The sequence below is a fragment of the Podarcis bocagei genome (genome assembly GCF_964188305.1).
Source record: "Podarcis bocagei genome assembly, chromosome: 9".
NCBI classification, from domain to species: Eukaryota; Metazoa; Chordata; class Lepidosauria; order Squamata; family Lacertidae; genus Podarcis; species Podarcis bocagei.
This window is the reverse complement of record NC_138134.1, coordinates 56,233,012-56,255,655: the sequence shown is the minus strand read 5'-3', so window position 1 is coordinate 56,255,655 and position 22,644 is coordinate 56,233,012. Positions and strand designations below refer to the sequence as shown.

General features: G+C 44.7%; 1 protein-coding gene across 5 annotated transcripts in view; it reads right to left on the bottom strand.

Annotated features, from left to right (window-relative positions):
• LEF1 (lymphoid enhancer binding factor 1) overlaps positions 1–9,711 on the bottom strand; it is a 112,627-nt gene extending 102,916 nt beyond the window's left edge. For 2 of the 5 annotated variants that reach the window (XM_081208151.1, XM_081208148.1), the window contains exons 1-4: positions 9,079–9,710; positions 8,108–8,342; positions 4,787–4,850; positions 2,817–2,950 (exon numbers count right to left, since the gene is read on the bottom strand). In XM_081208151.1, coding sequence (XP_081064277.1) covers positions 2,817–2,950; positions 4,787–4,850; positions 8,108–8,323 — 414 coding nt within the window. In that variant the 5' untranslated portion in view covers positions 8,324–8,342; positions 9,079–9,710. Of the gene's footprint in view, positions 1–2,816; positions 2,951–4,786; positions 4,851–8,107; positions 8,343–8,567; positions 8,747–9,078 lie in introns of those variants that run through there. The other 3 variants (XM_081208152.1, XM_081208149.1, XM_081208150.1) reach the window with 3 other exon arrangements.
• Positions 9,712–22,644: the final 12,933 nt, after the last annotated feature.

Sequence of the window (22,644 nt, the reverse complement as noted above, 5' to 3'; positions counted from 1 at the left end):
CAGATGGGGATTTTCCTCAAGGGAACTCTAGTTGCCTCAGATCAGACAAGTTTTGGAAGTTGTGCAAGAATATTCTGTTTTAAAATGCCATGATTTCTATCACCGAATACCATTATAACCATACCCACAAAGGCACAGACCTTTATATAACTTAAAGCACAATGTGGGAAGACAAAACCAACCTGATGTCAACAGGGCAGAAAATGCGCTAAAATGCAAGAACAGTCCTTAGTTTTCACTTCTGATAAGTTCTCCTCTCACTTCTTATGCACAATACACTTTAAAAAAAATTAAATGCCCAAACACACGATTTTGTCAATCATCTGCCTTTTTATTCAAGACACGGTAACGAAGCAGAATGCACAGCAGTTTCAAGTAACTGTTTCGCTCTGTAGCAAGATTTTGTTTCAGAAAGCCAAAAATATATTCCCATCATTTTAACTCTATTTTGACAATAGTGCTTTATGTAAGCTCCTAGAGTTTGCTATTAAAACTATCTCTGTGTTTATAAACACATTGTTATTTTGCATGTTGTTAACACACACACTCTTCCCTTTTCTAGTATTAACCACCACTATGTGCTTAGAACATCCAGGAAGCATTGGTTCCTCCAACAGGATTCTGCCAGTGTTTGATGATTTATATACAACTAGTGTTAGATTATATGTGTACATTATTTCCTTCCATAACCATCTTGGAAGTTTATGAGGCAATAAACACAAATGCAATGACAACTTACTAGTACACTATTTGTATTCTCAGGTGCATGTGCCAAATACAGATAGCCAAAGCAATTATTAACCTCTAGAGTAAGCCAGTCACAAACATGAACGAGATGCACTCAACCAGGAAATAACTTTAATAAAATTTTGGATCTCAGCTGTTTCACATACCGAATCTTTAACTATTTGGCTTGTTTCCAGAACTTGCAAAGATTAACATACTTCCTTCATGTTCAGAAGCATAAGTAATGCATACTTATAAAAAGAAGAAGAAAATGCACTATATATAACCAGTTTTATCTGTCCATTTCACTCAAGGTCAGTGGCACAGAATACAGTGGTGCCTCGCAAGACGAAATTAATTCGTTCCGCGAGTTTTTTCGTCTAGCGAATTTTTCGTCTTGCGAAGCACGGTGTCGGAAAAGTTTTGGAAAAGCTTCAAAAATCACCAAAAACCTCAAAAAAGGCTACCACACCGCGTTCTATGAGTTGCTCCTCGAAGTCAAGTCGCAACTGTATTAACGGTGTTAAGAAAAAGGAAACAAACTTGCAAAAAACGCAAGACGTTTCCGTCTTGCGAAGCAAGCCCATAGGGAAGTTCGTCTTGCGAAGCAGCTCAAAAACCGCAAAACCCTTTCATCTAGCGAGTTTTTCGTCTTGCAAGGCATTCGTCTTGCAGGGCACCACTGTATATGTCCCTATAGATCCTAACCCCTATAGTCATCATCATCCTTTCAATTGACAAGAGAGGGATATTTACATCAAGAGTCCTCAGACAGACAGTGCAATCATTACGCTTGCTCTGAAGCTCCACTTACTTCAGTGGGACCATCTTTAAAATAAGTAAGCACAGAATTGGAACTTTAGGGTCACTTCAATAATTACAAAGTGATAAATCATGTTCACAACCAAACATATTTGTCACAGAGATGCAGCCAATCCCAGTGTTCTGTCTGCGTAAATACATGCACTGAAAACACTCAACACATGCCAAAGTTAACAGTTTCATGTTTATATGAAAAATGTACTGAATTTCAGCACCAGAGGTAAAAAGGAATGCAAATTGTGGTCTCTTCCAGTGCACCAAGGACTCAGAGGTAGCTGGTTCACTTAACCCACTCACAACTTACAATAAGAAATACAGTTTAATGCAACAGCTCTTAAAATCAGATTGCTTTTTTGTTCTTACACAATTATTGTTAATAAATAATAAAATAATAATAATATTAATAATAATAATAATAATAATAATAAAGTAAACCCAAACTAGCATGTTCAGGTATACTAGAAAATGTCCAACAAAGAGGAAAAAAGATAGAATTTAGGACTTTTGAGAAGTAGCTTTCAATGAAGAAGAAAAACCTAACTTACTTTAGATAACTATAGGTTATCTAAAGACCATTGATAGGTTACTGAGACCATCAAGGAGGTATAACATCCCTTATACAGATGATGATAAATAATAATAATAATAATAATAATAATAATAATAATAATAATAATAATAATATTCAAGTTAGAAGGAGGCATTAAGAGGGCTACAAGGGCACTGAGAATGCATTATCTCAGAAAAAGGGTGTTAAAGCAGGAAAAAGTTTGCAAGACCCTGTATATATTATTAGATTGATCGCCAATTCTGATACAAAAGGATTGCTGCCATATTGCATGGTTCAACATAGGCTGGCTTGAGATTGTAACTCAGCTTCTTCAGCCCAACCAAGACAAACACTAAGAGGAGTCTCCACCTCCTCTAGCAACCACCTGCAACTTCCTAGGGAAGCCAAGTTCACAATGGGTACCACAAACATACACCACTTGCCAATGGGTTCACACCACTATGCCATTCTGTATGATTCACCTCTTATGCTCCACCGTAAACTGTTCAAGATTCCTAGAAAGCATATACAGAGCTAGAAATGAGCCTAAGGATCAGGTATGCACTGTCAGCACCTTAATTAGCAGTAAGAAACATTCCTCTCAAATCCTGCCAAAACCGAGGCTTGCTAATCAGTAAACAAAGCTTGTACTTCCAAAGAATGATTTGTGAGTGTACATATGCATGCATACATATATTTTTTTAAAAAGTAAACTTACTGTTCTGGGGATTGGTGGAGAAAGAGATCCATTAGACATATATGGATCATTATTCATATTTGGCATCATGATATACCCAGAATAACCAGAGTAAGAAGGTCCTTTACTATATAAGCCACCATCATTGTGTTTCCCTGTAAAAAGCAAGAGTTACTGATTTAGCCCCGTCACTTAATTTTCCAATGTATCTCTCTATATAAGATGACACTCATTCTTCCAGCAGTCCTACATATATATTTTTTTTGGAAGATGGGCGGGCGGGTTGCATTCTGCTCAAGGTTTGCATCTTTAAGTTCCTAGACCTGGTAAAAGGACTGCACTAAAGTATACCTTAGACCACCACATTTTAATGGGTTGTGTTATATCTGAAGCTATGACATTTCCAGGCAAGAGGAAGCTCAGCCCACTAAGCATCACAGATATTAAAACTTTGAATACGTCCATTTACAACCACATCTTAGAACAGGTTAATCTTTAGAGGAAAGTGTCCTGCATGTTCTGTTCTCCAGTTAAGAACCAGGACATTATAACTAGTTTTTTGATAGGTTTTTTCCCTTTATTCTTTTTAAGGCTTCCTTCTGGTAGTCTATACCAGCAGCAGGAAAAAGTTTGTTCTGACCGTGCCAATTAGAAGCAATTAATAAGGAAGAGAGTTTGGCCTTCTGTACAACAACACCTGCTGCTTAATGGTGAGCCTATTCAACACAGGGGGTTCCATTTCTAATCTGCTTAATATGTAATTTAAATAATAATGGCTATTTTGCAATCAAATGAAATGCTGAATTTTACAGACTCCATGTTACAAGTCTTACTGACAGAGTTCCCCCAACTCTTCACTCCCATTCCCTGGTGACAAAAAAACAAACAAAACACATTTCTATATTGAGAATTTAACTGAAACTGATACGTATTTGCAGTAAGAATCATGCTGATCTAATCAGCTTCACTGGAAAAAAACAAAACCCTCATCTAAACTAGTGGCTTGGGGGGCATCCAAAATATTTGGTTAATTAGCAGATAACCACTGTGCTGCTTGAATTATGCTTCCTACATCGTGTTATAGAACAAGTGAGTACTTGCCAGAATAACTCCCTCTAAACTTTTTTTAAAAGTCTGAAAGAAGCCAGCAAATACAATTACCTATAGCTGCCGGTGGGAGAGAAGCACATACGTGCTTCAGTAAATATATATTCATACCATGGGAATTGATCAAAATGTTTTGTACACAGGACTGATTTGTTGAAAATGGCACAACACAAAAAGTGGCTCATATGGAAAAACCATAAGATTAACATTAGTTGGGGCCAGGCTTTATGTGACTTTACTTAGTCGCTTGTCTTTTGAGTATAAGCTTTTTTTATTTATATTTGAATGCCAATGTGGATGTTTCCAGTTGTGACCCCCACAGTTGGGTTGGGGGCATGCAACCCACTATGATCCAGGTCAGGCTGCCTGAAGTTGCAACTTGCATCTAAAAAATCTGCTACTGAAGCCAAAGGGTGCTTCCAGTCCCTATGGAAAATTGCAGGAACCAGGGACCCCAAACTCATAATGGGTGGCAAAAAGTTAAGCCCACTACCCCCCCAAACACACACACATGTCCCAGTGCAGACCAGACTCACTCACACACACACACATGCAGGCAATTTTTGAAACAGAATACTTGCATGCAGATTGGCCTCAATAACCAACATCGAGATCTACTGTTACTCGATGCGAGGGTGCAAGGCATTTATTTAAGGACTGCGGAGAAGGACTGCACTTTTTGCCTCACCCCTAACATACAAGCAAAAGTGCTTCTGCGCAATTGCTGCAATGGCAGCAATTGCAGGAAGGAGTTGTGAAGTTGTGGGTGGGGCTAAAAGTACAACCCACAGCCAATACAAAAATGCCCTTCATGCAAGCAAAGCATGAATTGGGGCAAAATAGCAGCAAAATCTATAACTTGTGTAAAGAAAGATCTATCTTACCTTCTTCAGGGTGTTCTCTGCCTTTCTCATGGTAAGACTCCTGAGACTGGCCTTGCCTGGACACCTGGACAAAAAACATCACATGCCATTATTACCTTTCCATCCATTTTTACCTTATTTTGTTCCTTATATCTTCCCTTAATAAAAATGTATTATAATGTCCAATTCCCACATAAACACTTCTATGTCTCTCCCTCTCTCTACCTATCTATCTATCCACAGGATACTGTGCTTTAAAACAAAATGTTTTATGTTTTTGTTTAATTTGCACCACTTTGCTAGTATTTAGTTTTATAGTGATGCAAGAATAGCTTCCATTCTCCTTAATTTGCACAAACCTAATTTTAGTGAAAAATATATTGTGGGTGTCTCTGAACTATCCTTGGTTTATATATATATAAAAATAAATCCCTATTTTGTTTCAGTGTTGGTAAGTTGCCCAACAGTTTATGCAAATCCTTTAAAGAGTTTATGACTAATGCTCTGACCTTGCTGATTTTAACCCGAGAAATTTCATGGCTACTCTTAAGGCCTAATGCTATTATATGATCCTGTGATTCATACAAACCTGCCTTTTCCTGTGCCATGAAAACTGATTTAGGGAAGAAAGCACTCACACTGCATTCCATACTCAGGGGAAATAATGAATTACAATATATTTTTTTTTGGGGGGGGTATATGCACTCACAATCATTATCATTAAATTCATCACCAGCAGGTCCCAAGGCAGATTGCAACAATTTCAAATCCAGCATTAAAAGCAGTTTAAATTAGAGTCATAGGAACAGAGTGGGTCCTGAAAACACATGTCTCAGGTGCCGAGGCCAGGGCAGAGGTGCATTCACTGAAAGCTATATAGTGAAGATGCCAGACACACCTCTGTGCTGAGCGAACTCCAGAACTTAGGGGGTGCCACAGATAACGCCCTCTTCTATACCACCACTTCCCTGAACTTTTTAGGGCAGCAGAACTACCAGGAGGAGCCCCCCCCCATATTACCAGCCAAGAGCATCTTAAATTGAACCTGAAAGCAAATGGGTAAACCAACGCAGCTGTTTTAGAACAGAGGTTATAGGAGTTCTAGCAGCAACCCAGCATTTTGAACCAGTTGGAAGTTTTTGATAAGTCTTCCAGAGCAGCCCTACATAGAGCACATTGCAACAGCCCAATGTGGAAAGTTAATGTGGGAATACCATGGCCAAGTCACCTCTGCCCAATAAGGAATATGTAGTTAATGATTGCAAATAACACACACCAGTACGCATTAAGTAACTAAATACATTTCAAAGACCTAAACTCCATTTGAATCAATGCAAGCTCCTACAAATTTAAAAGGCAATCCAGAAACATTGAAATTCAAACTAAACCTTTAATGCACAACCCAACACTGAAGGTTTGCAGGTCATTTCTCAGTGTGCTGGAAGTCGTTTCTTGGAAACAAGTTCTTACTCTGAAGGATTCAGAAAACAAAACCCTTCACTGTAAGTGGTATTGATCATTAGTGAAATTTAGTTGACTTAAGTGTACTTGGGACCATTTCCCCAACTGTTAGTAGTAGAGTGCAGCACCTTGGCTAGGTTCCTAAGGTACCACTATAGCAAAATAACACCAAAAGCAATGATGGAAAGGAGCTCTTTCAATTTGTAAGCCACAGATGCTACAAAAATAGTTTATTTTAAAAAAAATGATGGACCAGCCATTAACCATGTCATCTGGGCAGATCACAAAAACAATAACCATCTGATAAAATACTAAGAGCAATAAAAATTTTCACAAGCATTCTATCATCATTCATAAACAGAAGACCCAGTAAGAAATAATTTAAAATTGCTGGGGAGAAGGAAAAATAGTATTTGCCTGGTGCTGAAAATACTTTAATGCAGGCACCAGGAAAGCCTGAGAAGACATTCCATAGCTAGGGCACCAGCACAGAAAAGGCCCTCTCCATCCTCTGATGAATAACTTAAAAGTATATGCAGGTATGAAAGGGTGGAGTCAATCTTTTAGGTAACCTGCCCCCCCCAAACCATTTACTTAAATTGCTCAAAATCTCTGATTCTTCTGTCTTTTCACAGCAAGCAAACTTCTGATTTAGGCATGAGTCAGTTCAGCCTGCAGATATTTCTTTTGGCAACAAATATACATAGGTCTGTCTACTTAAGGCTCCTCACTGATTTTCTGCAGCACAGCCCTAAAACCTGTGGTTTGCCTTTAGAAAAAAGTCTGAACTTTGTTGTGACGTACTGTTCCCAAAAATCTCTCACTGAAAGATGTACAGGAAGTTAACTTTCTAGTGTTTTTCTTGCTTTGCCCATGCTACATTCATTTATCTCTGCAGAGTTAGGGAGCTGCCACCTAACCACCCACGTGTCTCTATGTACTCTTATTTGCATCACAGCGAGGCAGGGCACCAAGAGTAACCATGGTAATGTAAGGAATACGGCACCAAACTCAAGTTTTAATCTCAGACCAGGTTTACGTTTGAGCCACGATAGCCATCTGCAAACGCACAAGGAACAAAACCAAAGGAGGCCAGTTTAGCCATACTTGCACCCCAATACATGCCTCCCCACCACTCAGAAAATGGGTTTAAACTGGGGGAAAGGTAACAGGAAAATTAAAGAGTAGCTTCACAACAATACAACCGCTCCTCTTCAACTGCTCTGCCTGCCCCCACCCCCAATTTCAAGGCAGCAAGCGGAGCTTTCAACTCCACTCCCTCCTCCGCCGCGCCAAGCGCTACTCATTCATGGGGAACTGTGGAGTATCGGTTTTCAAAGCGCCGTGGTCAAAACAGTATCCCACTTGGCGGCTTACAGTTTCCCGTTTTCCACGCTGCGCGCACACACGCCCTTTCCTTAGCTAGCCTGAAAGAAAGAAAAACCCTTCTACACTTGAAAAAAACAACAGCCCCCAAAATCCCTGAAAAGGAGCGGTAGTCTTGAGTTTGCCAGAAACCTACTCTTCCACTCCGACCCCCCCATCCTTTCTTCTAGCCCCAGAATAGCAAAGCCACCCACTCGAACGCATTCCAGCGACTTTATCAAGCTCAGGCTGATTTACTGCTTGATTTACTGCTTGAGATAAGAGGGCAAAAGGATCATGACGAAACCTCCCCCCACAACCCACCCCGAAGCCCACCCAAAGAGTGAAACCGGATTGTTCCCTGTGCACAACTTTTATTGTGCTGCTGCTGCTACTTGACCGTCGCCCTTCCCGGAAAGTTTGCGCTATTCCGCCAGCTGTTGTGCGCGTCCCCCTTGCCCTTCGCACAGACCCCCAACCGTTTGTGCCCATCTCTCCCTCTCTCTCCATACCTACCTCGTGCCCATTGCTGTTTGGGATCGTCTCCGACTCGTTCACCAGCGACGACTTGATGTCGGCCAAGTCGCCCTCTTCCTCCGGGTGGCTGATCTCGGCGAAGATCTTCTCCTTCTGGGGGTCGCCTTCGTCTTTGAACGGGATCATCTCGTCGGTAGCACAAAGCTCCGGGTCCCCGCCGCCGCCGCCTCCTCCGGCTCCCGAGAGCTGAGGCATAGTGGCTGCTCCGGAGAGGCTGCTCCACCCCGGGAATCAAGGGAGAGGAAGGAAAGGGAAGAAGGGAGGGCAGGGAGAGGAGGAGGAGGAGGAGGAGAACAGAAGGAACGAGGGAAGTTAAAAGTCTTCGGCGATCACTTTCCCCGGCTCTCGAGCCACGCAGCCCACGCGCCTCGCTGCCTAAGCCCAGCTGCCTCCTCCTCCTCCTCGCCCGCCCCTCTCCATGCCATCCAGACCCAAACACCTGGGGGAGGGGAGAAGAGGAAAGGGCTCGCGCGCGGCCGGGCCCGGCTGCCTTTAAAAGAGGCGTCACCCCTCCGCTCCCGGTTTCTGTTGTGTCTGCAGCGAAGAGGACAGGAAAGTCTGGGCAAGACCGCGTCCCTTCCCGTAGAGGCGTTTATCTCCTCTGGCCTCCCCCTCCCCGCCCCTCTTTTGATAAACAAGAAGAGAGAAGACCTCTGTGGGCTTCTCCGTTGACCCCGGTGTTATTCCTGCGCCACGTTCTTGGATATAAATAAATACAACTGTCCGGGTTTTTCCTTCTCCAAAAAGTAACAGCACTATTTGGATGTTTGGAAGCTGTGAGAGAGAGGCGGGTGGGTGGGTGCTTGGCTGGCTTAAAAGAGGCTCTCCCACCCCCACCCCCTTTCCTGTGGTGACTTGGAGATGGGGAAGAAAATGCCAGAGAGACACCTCCGCTTGGGGTGGGAGAGGTGGAAGGAGGGAAAGGCGCGCGCGCGCACACAAACACACACCAGGACGCCTCTGCCTTTGTCCCTTGGCTACGGAAGAGGGTTCCCCCCCACCTTCTCGCCCCTCTTTCTCCTTTTTGCTGCTCGCTGTCCTCGCCCCTCTCTCTCTTGAAGAAGAATTGGTGCCGGAAAAATCCCTCGAGTGAAGAAGTTCTTGCGTGACAGGAAAGGGGTGGGAGTGTCTCCTCGAAAGAAACTTTTAAAGTCAGCTCCCTCCGGAAGATGGAAACGCCGAGAGCTCCTCCAGGGTCCCCCGCTTCTCAAAACGGAGTGTGCGGGTCGAGCTGCCGAAGTCTGAGGGGGAGAAGGGCGATTCCTCTCCGTCGACTTCTCCGTCCAGGTGTCGCAGCTTCCCCGCCGCGGCCCAATTAGCGCGGCAAAGAAATCCAGCCAGGTGCGCGCGCGCGCGCGGAAACGCGCTCTCTCTCCCTCTCCCGCGCGGGAGAGGTGAGCGGGTTCTCTCTCGCCTGAGGCGCTTGCTGGGCTCCTCGGGCGGCTCGGACACGTGTTCCCGTGGTCGTGCGAGCGCGTGGGGACGACGCGCCGGCGGCCAGCTCTGGAGCCGCTCAGCTAGGATGAGCTGGCTGACGCGGGGCCGTGTGAAGTGGGAAGCCAGTTGTGTGTCTCTCTCCCTCTCTCTCTGGCTCCCTCTGTAATGTAACTTTAACATCCCCTCCACCCACTTCTTCTCCACCTCCTCTCTCTGTCTCTCCCCCTCTCGCCCGCCCTGTTGAAAGGGTGGGGGCGGGAGGAAAGAAGATGAAAGAGAAGCCGCCGCTTTGATTGACAGCGCATTGATAGACGCTCTTGAGAGAGGGAGAGGAAAAAGGAAATGTATCCATACAGAGAAGGAGGGGAGGAAAAACAACCTAAACCCAGCGTAGAAAGCACGGGAGTGGGATGGAAGCTCTCTCCTTATTAGATGCACCCGAAGCCATCCCAGCAATCCAAGTTTAAAACAATTTCAGCCATCCAGTTCCACGCAAGGGAAAGGTGCCTGCGTGAGAATAAAGCAAAGGTGTAGCTGAAAAAGGAAGGGAAGAGGTAGCAATGCGCGCTTGTGGCTCCCCCTCCCCTCGACCAAGAAAGGCTCCCTTATCTCTTTCCTAATTGTTTGCTCTTTAATCACTTTAACTCTGATAACTGCCCTCTTCCCCAATTCTCCTGGCGTCGCTTATTATTCTTATTTATTATTATCTGAGATGGGCTGAGTTTTAAAAGACAGAAAAAAGAGATGAGGGCGGAAAGGGAATTGCTATTCCAAGGGGTGGAGGTTTCTAATTCACTCTCCCCCTCCCCAAGGAAGCCTCTCCGGAGAGGGCAAATAATAGTTATCTGAACATCTTCAGACAAATCTGGAACAAGGATGTTTTTCTAGGGCTGCTTTGTTAAGACTTCCCCCTTTTTGGAGAGGAGGGGGAAGCTTATACATACACAATTGTTTTGTGGCTGAAAAGGGGGAGCTTGTTTGTGTGGGTGTGTTTTTTGCTTGTTTATTTACAGTTTTAGACACAGACACACACACAGTCGCTAAAATCGGTAATGCAGGAAGAGAGAGAGAAAGGGATCCAAAATGAACAAAGCTACATAGTTTCCCGGTTCTCAGGACGGAATAGTAATGAGTTCTAGCATCTTGAATTAGGAAGCAAAAATGGAAAGGAGGACGCTTACAACCACGCATTCACCTACCATTTTAAGGTTGCTGTCTCGAGTGCATTAAATTTATTGAAAAGTAAGTTCAATTGAACTGAATGGTACATACTTTCAAGTACACAAGTATAGGTTATGGCTGCATTAAAAAAACAAAACACGTTATGGGCACAGTACATATAACTAAAACCATCCTTACCAGTAACAATGTGTAGTTACTAGTATGATAAAGTGAAATAAAGAGCATGCTATTATGTTTTTAAATCAGTGATGTGCAAAAGGAAAATCCAAACTCTTAGCGTGATGCTTTGCATGTTTTACTCGGAAGCAACTGCCGTTAAGTTAGACAGGTCTTCCCAATAACTGTGCTATTTGCATCCTTTCTGTCTTGTGCGAGAATTACTGTTGTTTTTAAGTCGCCCGAAAAGCACACGAGAAAGGTACATTAGGAATATCATAGCCCATAAGTGCAGTCCTATCCTTCGTCCGTTCCCTAAGAACGTTTTCAACTCTTCCTAAGACATCGGGGTATGTGTGCAAGGATAAACGGCTCCTGGTAACGAGACTGCTTCAAAAATTGAGGTGGAATAAGCAAATGTGGCATATTTTCGTGACACTACTTCCTTCCTGCAACCTGTAATCAAAACCCCCCTGAAGTACAAAATCCCCTAGAAAAGTGCGAGGGGAAGGAGCGAGAGAGACGAGACCCTACGGTGCTAGCTAGAAGCAAGTGCATTCCATAGAAAAAGGAAGCAGCTCCTCTTTCTCATAAAAAACATGGGGTGTTGCTTGGATTCTCAGATCCCAGGTCTGCAATCCTATTCCTATCCACTGAACGCAATGGGTCTTGCTCCCGAGTAAACATGTAGGGTTTCCGAGGCATGACCCTACGCCTGTTTACTCAGAAGTAAGCCCCACCGGGGCACAATGGGGCACATAGTGTTGCATGGGACATGCGGAAGAGAACCCCACTCTGTTCAAAAGGGGCTTTACTCTCAAATTCCTAAAGGACTATAGTTGGAATCGGTTCTATTCAGATCAGTGGGATAGGGCAAGTTTCCATTGAAATGCGTGGGGCTTACCTTTACGTAAAGGTGTGCTTGTCAGAGTTGTGTTACAAAACTACACGCCCCCTCTCAGCTGAGGCGGCTGCTCGGGACCTGGAGGAAGTTGAAGGGGCGATTTGTGAAGTTTTGATCTTGTTCCTCCTAATTCGAATCCTATTTCCTCCTTCATGTTAATTGTTATGACTGCCACACTCATTTGCAGAACCCCTCCCTTTGCCCTCGAGATCATTGTAGTCTGAACTACCTAATGGGGACTGCTTAAGTAGATTGGGGTGGGGGGGTGGGACAGAGAAGATGGAGAGGAGGAGGGCTGAGAATCAGTGCGTAAAGGGAAGGATCCATTTGATGTATTTTAGCACAGAGATCTTCTGCTTCGGAAAACCAAAGAGCCCCTTTCGATAAGCTTAAGGATTTTCTTTAACAGGCATGTATGATTTTAATGTTTTGCTGTTTATATCTCCATTTACGTGGGATCCCCTTTAAAAAGGCAGAGAGGGTTTGCCTTTTTTTAAAAAAACCGTATATATATTAGTAGGGAACCTTGAAATAAATTATATTTTTAACAGCCTTTTTCAATAAAAAAAGGAAGAGAAACCTTTCTCATAACTAACAGCAAATATAATACCCTCGGAAAGGCATTGTTTTGAAAAGAACTCTATTAGCTGTCATAACGATTAGGCATTTGGGTCTCCAATTAGCATGTGTCTAATCGATTGTTATTGCCATTAAAAAAAAATCGAGGAAGGGTGCTGAAATCCTTTCCACTTCCAACGAGATTTGTGTCAATTTCGGTGCTGTTTACCGTTCCTGGACCCTGGAGGAGGGTGGCGGGGGAGGAGAGGAGCTTTCTCCAGGGAGTACTGTTCACACGGAGGTTTAGTATTAATCTGATCCCTCTAATAAAACAATTAGGGAAGGATTTGTGCCTCTTTCTGAAATTTGCCCTAAATCTATTATTCCCCCTCCTCCCTTCTCTATCAGCCTGCATCCCCACCGGCTGGTAAACACGCTTTCCCTCCTAGCACCGCCACACTCTTTGCAAAAGACATGCTCTTGATGCTATTTTTTAAAAAAATAAAAAATAAAATTGAGTTACTGGAGGGGGGGGGGAGTAGAGGCATGTTGTGCGCAGTTCCGCCGGGTTGCAGCGATGCCCTTCTTCTGCGTAGCCAGAGGGGCTAAAATCGGAACAGCAGCAGCGCTGCCTTGCGCCAAATTGGTCTCCTGCAAAATAAACTGTGTGTTTAATTAAAGGGAAAGGCGCGGTTGTTTTGTTTTCTTTTAATTGAAGCAAAGAAGGATCCCCTCTTGCCTTTCATGTGGGCTGGAGGTTTTCCCAATCCCAGTTTTTTTTTGTTCGGAGGGAGCCTTTTAAAGAGGAAGAGGGGGAAGCTGGGATGGCGGGGGGCTAGAAACTTAATGATTTATGACAAGGGGATAAACTCAGGAAAACCTCAACTCCAACGCCAGATTTGACTGGAGACAACGCAAGGCTGTCAAGGGGTATCTTCTCGAGTTCATAGGTTGGATGGAGGGCTAGAGATTCCTCGTGGTACAGAAGTGGGTGGAGGTGAAAAGAAAAAAGAAAAGGCTGCGAGGTTAGGAAAGCGGGAGAGTTACGAGAAAGGGAAAGGGGGCGTTCAAGCACCCCTGTGCTGAACTGCATACAGGCTTGCTTAGAAGTAACTCTTACTTGGGCGGTTAATCTGGCGTAAGCAGGAGCTACCTCCGATTAAGCCCGTATAGGGCCTATCCGTAAGACTGCCACCCTAATGCCCACACGTCTGGCATCACTGAACTGCGTAGGACTTTCTTCTGATTAAGTGTCTATAGGATCGGGCTGCGCATAGCGCCCAGGAGGCTCGACGTTCCTGGGCATCTCCAGAGACAAAGCTCAAAGGAAGCATATTTCCTTGGAACAGGGTCCTGTTTCGCTGAGATTTCTCCCCTTCCAGGTTCAGCACCCCTAGGATCGCTACTTTAGGTGATAATCCAATACAGCACACTATCTTATTTGGGATTTAGTCAACATCCAAATAAAAACGCATAGGGTCGGGCTGAGCCGGATTTACAATGCAGTTCTCTGCTGTAAGCTGTACTGGGTTCAATAGGAATGACTCCCTGGTTGAGACTGCGATCCTACACACCGCGCCTTAACTCATGAGCAAGTCCAATTGCATTGAGGTGTGCATAGGATGAACTCAGTGGGCCTCACCTCCGAGTAAGCGCACATAGGATTGCACCGGATGCTTGATTGGACGCATTAAAGAGAGAGACAGAGGTAGAGAGTTCTTGACTTATGGTCTGTCTGAGATGTTAAAAACTGGCTGAGGGAAAAGAAACCATGTTAGGAAACCTAACTGGAATGGGGAAAGCACGTTCTGGTAGCAAGCTACTACTGTCCAAACCAGAGACAGCATTGGTGGTTCTTTGGCAGGGCCGGATTTAGGTTTGATGAGGCCCTAAACTACTGAAGGTAATGGGGCCCTTTATATAGCAGGTGGGGCCCATTACTTACATCATAGGAGCCTACACAACCCAAAACACTGTTGCTGTATGTAGCTTTTATTTTATTTGTTTTTTGTCTTATATTTTGGAAATGTACATCCAGCTGTTTTTTTTCCTTTAATTTTTTTTGGGCCCCCAAGAGAGTGGGGCCCTAAGCTATAACTTGTTTAGCTTATACGTAAATCCGGCACTGTGCATTGCAGATGTTTTGAACTCCCATCCCCATTGGCCATACTTACTGCCTGGGGCAGGTGGAAGTCGTCGGGAGGAGCGCACCACCACGTTGGCTACGTCTGATGCTTGGGGCATCAAAGCAGGAACACAATGGGTTTTTCAGCAGTTTCGCTCTCTCTCGAAGGAACAAGGCAAACTCGCGGCGTTGTTGCTAATTCCACTCCCTTCGCCTCCCGCTAAACATACCCTTTATCATGACGCGCATCCAAAGCTCTCAGGCCACGTCTACCTAAGTAATTATTAACCACTTAATAGGTTTAGGACTCTCATGGGCGCGAGAGGGTTAAATAAGGGACAAAACCAGGGGAGGTCTAGTTGAAAGGTGTTGATTTGAAACCCTTGTCAGAGAGTGAAACTTCGGAAGGGGGGGGGACTCTGCAAGGCCAATAATGGTGGGTGGGGGGGGGGTCAGATTCTCTAATCGATAAACGAGCCGAATAAACCGCGTCAGATTGCATAGATGGGTAGATGCGTGATGGAGCAACGGGGATGAATCGAACTTGGGAGTTGAATGTCATTGAGTGGAAGGGATGTGATTTCCAAGCGTCACAGACAGACAATCAGGATATGACTACGGCGGCTGTAAAGCAATAATCATCTGCAAACTCGCATCATCAAAGAGAAAAGTTGCATGCAGACAGCAAAGCGAGAAAGGACCTTGCGCAGGCTCAGGAGCGAAGTTTCTGAACTGAGAGATGCAGGGGCTCAAAGTTGTCTGGGAGCCCCGGCTTTTCAGATCTGTGGCGAAAGGCGAGCGCGAAGCCACTCAGCGCACATCCAGCTAAAAACGCCCCTTCTCTTATCCCTGAACCGAGGAATCATTGCAAACAGGTTTTCGGGGGCCGACCCCGCTTGAAGCGCTGTTGTGTGGACTGCACACAGAAAAGTACTGCGCTGTTGTTGTTTTGAAGCTCCTCTCTACCTAAATATCCTCGTCTGGTCTACTCGGCAGTAAGTCCCATTTACTCTCTAGTAAGCAAAAGTATACTCCCACTCCCTCTCTAGTCTTCCAATGGAGTTTACTCCTGCGAGGAGCGTGCAGAAGGTTGCAGCAACCACGATCTTAACAAAAAGAAATAAACCGGGATGGAAAGTGGAAGGAATAATTGTGTGTATGTGTGTAGGACGGGAAGGGACATTTGCTTCCTAGCAAGAGAGCTACGACGGCTGTCTTAAAAAGCGAGCATTCTTTATAAATCAATCTTTTTGTTGAGTTGCGGGGGAAGAGGAAAGTGTAGCAATTCAGTGGGAAAAGCGAAGCAGGGAATCGCAAGGGAATGCGTAAGGCGCAGCGCAGTAGTTGCGTGAGAAAAGACCACCTCAGCGAGGCTGCCCTTATATAGGCAAAGGGCGGGGTTAGCGGGGCCCGCGGGGGCGGGGCGGCGGCTCCCTTTGATGTCCCGCCGGCTGCCTCTTTCATCCTCTTGTTCTTCCCCTTTCTGGCCTCTTTGTGTGACTAAATTTGGCAAGAACATGGAGCCGCGCCAGGTTTTCCACGTGTGCTTAGAGCTCCCAGCTGAGCAGGCGAGGGTTCTCTTCCGGGTAAGGAGACAGAAAGAAAGATCAAAGAGTTTCGGGAGTTGGATCTGAAATGCGAATTGAAAATAATAAAAAGGAAAGGGGGAAAAAAAAGAAAAAGAAGATCAGCTAAGCCTGGACGCATTCCAGCCCCCTCAACAGACTGACTGGAGGGAACACATGGTGTAAAAATAAAAGCAATCAGCGGAAACTAGTTAGATTCCCCTCCCCGCGCCTCCTTTTCCAGATTTCTGTTTGGCAATTTGGCAATTATTTTGGGAGAAGAAAAATGGCTTGTTCTCAATTTGCACTCCGTGCAGTTCGATGTCTTCCACTGTCAATATTATTTCAGCAACAAATATATGCCTCGCACGTCTCTCCTCCAGCTGAAACAATCAGAACAAAGGTGCTGATGAAAGGTTTTATTATTATTATCCCTCCCCCCCCTTATGACTCACTGCAAAAACCTTAATCATAACAGTGCTACACTGAGGAGAGAGAGGGAGAGAGAGCTGCCTCCCAGATTAATCCCTAATTAGGGAGCCTCCTTTCAGACACAGTAAGCTCTGGCAGATCTGCAGCGATTGGGGGTGGAGGAGTCAGAGAATACCACCGAGTGACAGCCCCTTTAAAAACACAGCAATTTTGCCAGGGCAAATATATTTAGAACAAAATGCGTGTAATGTTGCTGATTATAATAGGCTCTTCAAATGGAGCCGTTTCCTATGGAATTAGCCTTAGCTATGGTATTGCTAACATAGCAACTGCATCGCATTAGAGCCATTGCAAGAATTTGTAGATGGTGCTATTTCTGAACCATAAACTAAAATGGTTTTCAAAAATTGTAACTATATAATCCCTCCCCTGTCAGTGATCTGGGTGATTCCATTGGATAAACTGAACATCCTTGCAGAGGCTGATGTAAACCAGAGATTTTGACCCCGAGTTAGCTGCGGAACATCTGGAGTAATAGTGAGGTGGCGGTCCTACACTTACTTGGGAGTAAGCATATTTGCGATCAGTGGGACTTAATTACGGAATAAATCTGCATAGGATCAAACTTCTCTGAAGTCAGTGCCTCTAATTATGTGCAGAGTGATGTTTCCCTATTCCCTGTGAGGATGTAATCCAAATCAGTCTGCACAAATTAGTTGTATCAAAGACACTGCATTGTTGTAAATGAATTCAATATACTCCCAGACTCAGGCAAGGTGTGCTAAGAGTTTTGCCCAAATAACAAATTATTTGTAAGTGTTATAGGAGGGAGGGAGCTCCTTTTACTAAACGAAACATCCTCAAAATGGCTTTCAGCTAAATATAGGAGCTTAATAGCTACTATAAGCTGTTATAACTCACCACTAGAAATACTTGGGTATAAAGACTATGCTGTAATTTTTTGAAAGCCACAATGCAAATTTGTTTGAAGGGTAGAATTCCCTGTAATAATTAAAATAATTCACGAAGGTGTGTAATTAAAATTATGAAAGGCAAATGGAATAGAACAGCGACTTCTCTGCACAAACCTATGCATGTCTACTTGGAAATGAGACACATTGAGTCCAGCTGAACTGAATCTTGCTTCCAGGGAAACATGGATAGTCTGCATTCATTTGTCTACTTACCAGGTAGATAGCCAAGACCTATTGAATACAGTGGTACTTACATCCAAGTAAATATGGGTAAGATTTCATTACATGACTGCAGGCCTTTGCAATGGAGTAAGCACAGCACATGATTCTCCTGTAAACTTGTCTCTTAAGGCAGTGTTTCCCAACCTTTTTTGGGCAAAGGCACACTTGTTTGATGAAAAAAATCTCGAGGCACACCACCATTACAGCCCCGTGACGTCAGCGCGCAGCGTCACGCCGGGAGGGATGCACAAAAGTGTAAGTTTCAATTTTTTCCCCTCCCCCTTGCCGGGGAACCTCCAAGCTTTGGGGGTGGAGGGGGAGGAGGCAGCAAAGCGAGGCAGGAAGGAGAGCGCGGCTTGGCTGGGTGAGCTTTGGCAAGGGCAGGGAATGAGAGCCGCGAGGCGGGCGCTGCGGACGGAGGCGCTGCCCGCCGAGCTCGCAGGCAGCCAGGCAGGCAGACGGCGAGAGCCCCGCGCTGGGCAGCCTCTCCTCGCCGCCGCCGCCCCGCCTCTCGCCGCCCGACTCGCCCGCCTCCCTCCAGGCAACATCTCGCGGCACACCAGGCAACATCTCGCGGCACACTAGTGTGCCGCGGAACAGTGGTTGGGAAACACTGTCTTAAGGAACCTGTTGAGTAGAACATCAGCCTACTGATATTGCACACGTTTCATTGGAACTAATTGTCACCAGGTTCAATGGGAATTACTCCCAAGTAAGTATGCAGAGGATTGTAACCTAAATTGCCCTTGCCATTGTTTTGAATCCTATGTACAATGGGGAAGTCCATTTTACAGGTGATTATTTACTTCTGAGTAAACATTAATAGGGGTTTAGGACCCCAATTTGTCTTGAGTCCTGTTCACATAATTGTTCACTTTGTTTTTAGCCTAGGCTGCATTGTGCAATAGTAGCCTGATAATCTTAACGGCACATTGTAAACACAATCCACAAATCTGCCTACAACTATCTGATTGGTCTTGGGTTTTGGGAAGAAGAGATTTCAGGTGCAGCAAAAGAGGGGAAGATTAATTACTGGCATGTGTTCAGTACGGTATATTTCAAGAGCATTTATGGTGTGTTAATTTTATAAATAAATAAATATCAGAATAACCAGAAGTATAGATATTCTGGAGGATTAGCTAATCAGAGGTATAAAAGAGGTGTGCAGCTCCTTCCCCTCCAGTCCCCAAACATCACTTCAGTACATTTGTAGATGTATGCAAAATCTTCCATTGTGCTATTGGCAAACTATTCACATGAGTCATTTACTAGGTGCAGGTGTATTCTGGGCTATGTGGTGGCTCAGTTGCCCCACCCCCAGCAAATCTCAAAGGAGATTAGTGATAAGATACAAATAGACTTCTTGTTTGGATGTCTTTCCTGTCAAGTGTATATTTTTCTTGCTTTTTGGGATGTGTTGTGCTTCATGAGTGAAAGAGTGACTAGCATCAGATAGATGAGAATGAAAGGAAAGCCACTACCAGGGCTGGCCCAGTATGTTTTGGCACCTGAAGCAAACTACAAAATGGCAGGCACACATACCTGCCTGGGAAGATGTGGGGAAATGTGCATCAGGAACAAGGGAGTGAAAATGTGCATTGGGAACAATAGGCAGAATAAAATCAACCTTACTTGATGGTTGAAGTGGGAAACAAAGGCCATCAAGGGGGCCGGGGGTGGGGAAGGGGCCCATTCTGAATTAGGCTAGTTAGGTGCAGAGTCCAGGAGACCCCAGAGGGCCCTCGCCATTTCCTCTCTGGGTGCAGAAGGAGAGAAACAGTGCCTTCTCTTTGTCGAGAGGCCACGGTAGAGGTGGCATGGGGAAAGGCTGCTAAGGAAGTGGCAGATCTGTCCTCCAAAGGAATACACGGCCGCTGCCACTGCTGCAGCAGGCAATACATTCCAGGTCTGCCACTCCTGTGGATCCTGCCACCTGAGGCAGTTGGCTCACCTTGCCTCATGGGTGGGCAGCTACTCTGCATAAGGCTGAGTCACAATTCTTTATGATGCAGCATTTGGCCCCTCTGGGATGATAACTGCCCAAATCTGCAAGCAGCCTAAAACAAGGTATAAGCACAGTTAATGTTTTTTGTCCTCTGGTGCCAGTGTGGTGTAGTGGTTAAGAGCGGTAGTCACATAATCTGGGAAACCGGGTTCGTGTCTCCGCTCCTCCACATGCAGCTGCTGGGTGACCTTGGGCCAGTCACACTTCTGTGAAGTCTCTCAGCCCCACTCACCTCACAGAGTGTTTGTTGTGGGGGAGGAAAGGAAAGGAGATTGTTAGCCGCTTTGAGACTCCTGAAGGGGAGTGAAAGGCGGGATATCAAATCCAAACTCTTCTTCTTCTTCTGTCATATAAAAATCTGAGATAAGAGGATCAAATCTGGTGGTCTTCAGTAGGTGAAGGAAGAAGCCGATTCACATGATTTGCAAGCACAAAAAAGGTGTTACAGCCATTGTATTCATATAAGAATAAGCCATGCTGTGTAAGCCATGTTTGAGCTCAAAGAGCTAGTACAGTGGTACCTTGGGTTAAGTACTTAATTCGTTCCGGAGGTCCGTTCTTAACCCGAAACTGTTCTTAACCTGAAGCACCACTTTAGCTAATGGGGTCTCCTGCTGCCGCCGCGCCACAAGAGCACAATTCCTGTTCTCATCCTGAAGCAAAGTTTTTAACCCGAGGTACTATTTCTGGGTTAGCGGAGTCTGTAACCTGAAGCGTCTGTAACCTGAAGCGTATGTAACCCGAGGTACCACTGTAATAGCTCTGTGGCAGCTGAAATCCACTTTCATCACTGCTTCAGAATTCTGTCTACCGAAAGTGGCCAGCTGATATACTTAAAGCAAAGCTGAATAGCACTATCCAGCCCTTGTTAATTTCTAGCACCTGGAACGCAGCAGTATACATTTCCACAGGTATTTCTGCAACCATCAGGGCTAGAAACTCACTTAAAAAGTTGACTGAGATTCTCAACATTCTAGCAAGAGAACATAGCTACAAAGAATAGTCTTGTGACGTGTGAGAAGATTGCACGCTGTACAGTTTAAGTCAAGATTGGACATCATATAAATCCTCACAGGGACTACACTTACCTTAATATCATGGGGACCAGTGAAGCTATGGGGGGGATCACAAGATTAAATCAATAAGAGTGCTTAATGCATGGTTTAAACAGCTGTTCACCTTCCGTTGAGGCTGCTGCAACCAGACAAAGCACTCCTAACAGCTTCCAACCAGATGTTTTGTGTGCAGGATGCCTGGTCCAGGAGAAACCAGGAATACTGGGCCTGCAACGTTTGACCAAGATGTTGTTGTGACTGCTCTGGTCAGTTACGAATAGCAACAGTGGTGTCGTATTGTATACCCCCACCCAGATATGTCTGGAACTTGTCAGGGCTTGGCTGCCTGCAATGGTAGTACTGCTGGAAAGGGGCAAGTGTCACCAAAGGGCAGCTGTTTGTGCATTGCACCCAAAGGGGTGGAAAGGGCTAAAAGTTTAACTACTTTCCCAGAACGGGAATGTTTCTCCAGTACCAGCATTCTCCAGCAAAATATAACCGAGAGAGAAATAGCTCCAAGCATAAAAAGGTCATGCCTTTTACCCAGTGCCTTTGGATATTAAAGCTGCAATCCTGTACTTACTAGAGAAAGTTGCTTGCCATAAACATGCATAGGATTGTACCGTGCAAGAAGCAAGGGCTTAGAGATCAGTAGTGCTTGTGGCAAGAACTTGGATTCTCTAGGCCCTAATTAATATGGGCAACTTAAGCACTGTACAAATTTGGTTGTAGGTCATCTAGCATTGCACAAGAGGAACAGCTAAAATATTTAAATATGTTGCTCAGCCTTATCATAGGAGCACTGAGAAATGTCTTGCAGCCCAAGCCTATGTGTCCCCTGAGTTTTCTAGGACTTAGTCTTCAGTACATAGGCAAGGATTGCAAACTTGGGGCTAGTTCCTTGAGGGTTTGCTCACTGTGGACACTTTCACATAATTCTGTTTTCTACATAGGCGCATTCCAATTATTTCAGGAGTGCACTTATGTAGAAGACTGCATGATGTGAATCAGTGACCACGATGCAAGCTGCTTCCAGGCTATCAGTGCTTTGTGAGTGAGATTCAGCTGCATACCAGCAAATTCAGGTTGCTCAGCTAGTGGATTTGACATTCTTGCACAGTGCACACCAAACTTGCTTCCAAAAAGAAAAAGAAAAAAAGAACTTTCTGCAGTAAGGAAAGGGATGAGACAACTGGAAAGCACGGTATAACAATTGCTTTATGTAACATCATATAAACCCACTGCAATCATCTCTTTTTATAAGTTTGGTTTGGTTTTTAAATCTGATCGAATGCTTATGTTAATTTCTTCCAGTTTCACAATGGCCAAGACCTAGGGACTGCTGCATCATGAGATTGTATCAGTGGCAAGGAGCAATATCCCCTTCTTTTTCTGCTGTTTCTCCCTGTTTAAATACTTCATATGTCGGCAGAGAGTTTGCAGTGATAATACAAATGCCTTGTATTCATAGGTAATTTTCAATATTATCTTGCAAAGGTCAGCTCCAGAGGTTAAAATCGGCCCCTTTAGGTGAGCCTAGCATCAAAAAGTACCAGCTGGTGTTTCTGGGTGTGATTGTAACACCTCTTTCCCAGAAACAACCCCCAACCCTCCAGCTCATTTCACACAGGGCACTGAGCTGTCAGCAGATGGTAAGAGCTTTCTGTCACCACTGACATGGGCCAGATTCAAACCTGTGACCTAGAGGTGACAGGCAGTATCTCAAACAAGAAGCAGACGAACATGAAGCTCTTTGATTTTCCCTGAAACTGGTCTGAACTCGGATAATGAGGAAGATGGTTCAACACATAGGCTCATCAGTGGGTCACTTAGCACAAAGAAAGGCATTGCCCCATTTGGGTGATTGATAATCTGAAAATACATGATGCAGCGATGGGAAG